The sequence below is a fragment of the Lytechinus pictus genome, chromosome 17, assembly GCF_037042905.1.
Source record: "Lytechinus pictus isolate F3 Inbred chromosome 17, Lp3.0, whole genome shotgun sequence".
NCBI classification, from domain to species: Eukaryota; Metazoa; Echinodermata; class Echinoidea; order Temnopleuroida; family Toxopneustidae; genus Lytechinus; species Lytechinus pictus.
In genome coordinates, this window is record NC_087261.1 from 11,726,544 (window position 1) to 11,727,716 (window position 1,173).

The 1,173-nt window shown below is 36.5% G+C and overlaps 1 protein-coding gene across 4 annotated transcripts in view; it reads right to left on the reverse strand.

Annotated features, from left to right (window-relative positions):
* Window positions 1-761: 761 nt before the first annotated feature.
* LOC135157288 (ornithine decarboxylase-like) overlaps window positions 762-1,173 on the reverse strand; it is a 22,668-nt gene continuing 22,256 nt past the window's right edge. For 3 of the 4 annotated variants that reach the window (XM_064112392.1, XM_064112390.1, XM_064112393.1), the window contains one exon: window positions 762-1,173. This exon is cut by the window's right edge and continues 71 nt beyond it. In XM_064112392.1, coding sequence (XP_063968462.1) covers window positions 1,159-1,173 — 15 coding nt within the window. In that variant the 3' untranslated portion in view covers window positions 762-1,158. The other variant, XM_064112391.1, reaches the window with a different exon arrangement.

Genomic DNA, 1,173 nt, shown 5'->3' on the forward strand with positions numbered 1-1,173 from the left:
TATAAAGCACAAACACTTTTTTACCTCAATGTTGGGTCCAAAATGGTGAATTTCCAAATAAATTGGCAATTAGCAAAAGGGGGAGGGGTGACTTCCCCAGTCCCCCCCCCCCCCCGAGAGTGGTTGGCTACGATGTACGTGCCACTTCTTTTGATGTAGCTGGTAGAACAAAGCCTACTCTTTTCCTCTCCAAGTGGTTTGAAAGTAATTAAAGTGGCTGTATTGTATAGCAGAAATGCCTTTTGCCTCAATGGGTGCTCCAAAAAACAGTGATTTTTTTCCAGGGGAGGGGCTTCGACACCCCCACCCCATGAGAGTGTTAGGCCTTGATGTGCCAACATTTTGTGATTAACGAGCAGAGATAATTGCATTTAATTTGTAACTATACATTATACATATTATACATGTTATACGTATTAGTCTATGGAAATGCATACAAAAAGCGACATATCTGAAATTGAAGTATTCAAGTTTGATACCTTATAAATTTGCTAAGAAGAATGATACAGAGTTGGAATTTCATCCATATGATAATAGTATATTAATAAAGTTTTCTGGAACATTTCAAGGTAATTGATTCATTTTTCTTAGAAATATGTAAAATCATGTATTTGCAAAATTTTCAATTTTTTGAAAAAAATGACAAAAAATGCAGTTTTCTACTTAAAATCTCAGCCAAATAACCTACTTATCCCCTATAAATGATACCAAATTGTAGGAAATTTATTTGTCTTTCATATGACACTAATTTTGTGGCAATGGAATGTTTATGTCGAAATCTATGTACGAAAATTCAAATGTTCTGAAAATTTGGCGGCCATTTTGAAAAAAGCGCCCTCATGGGTTAATTTTCAGGATACAGCCTGGTTACCTCATATATTCATATTCAGCGTGAAAAACTGGTCTAGTAGCACTATATGAAAATTTCTCCTTTTCCGTGTGGCACCTTGCTCAATTATAACCCGGACTACATAGCGCGTATGAATAAATGCACTAGATTAAGAGTAACTTTCCCTTGTTGTTCAGCGAATTTCACCCTTACAACAGTTGAATTTTGAATAGAACGGTCCCTTTTGCAATAATGTCTCGTAAAATTCACTCCAAATTGGGTGATCCTTGACGCGCCACGACAACTGGGAGTGAAGAGCGAGTGAAAATTCACTCGTCTTTTTG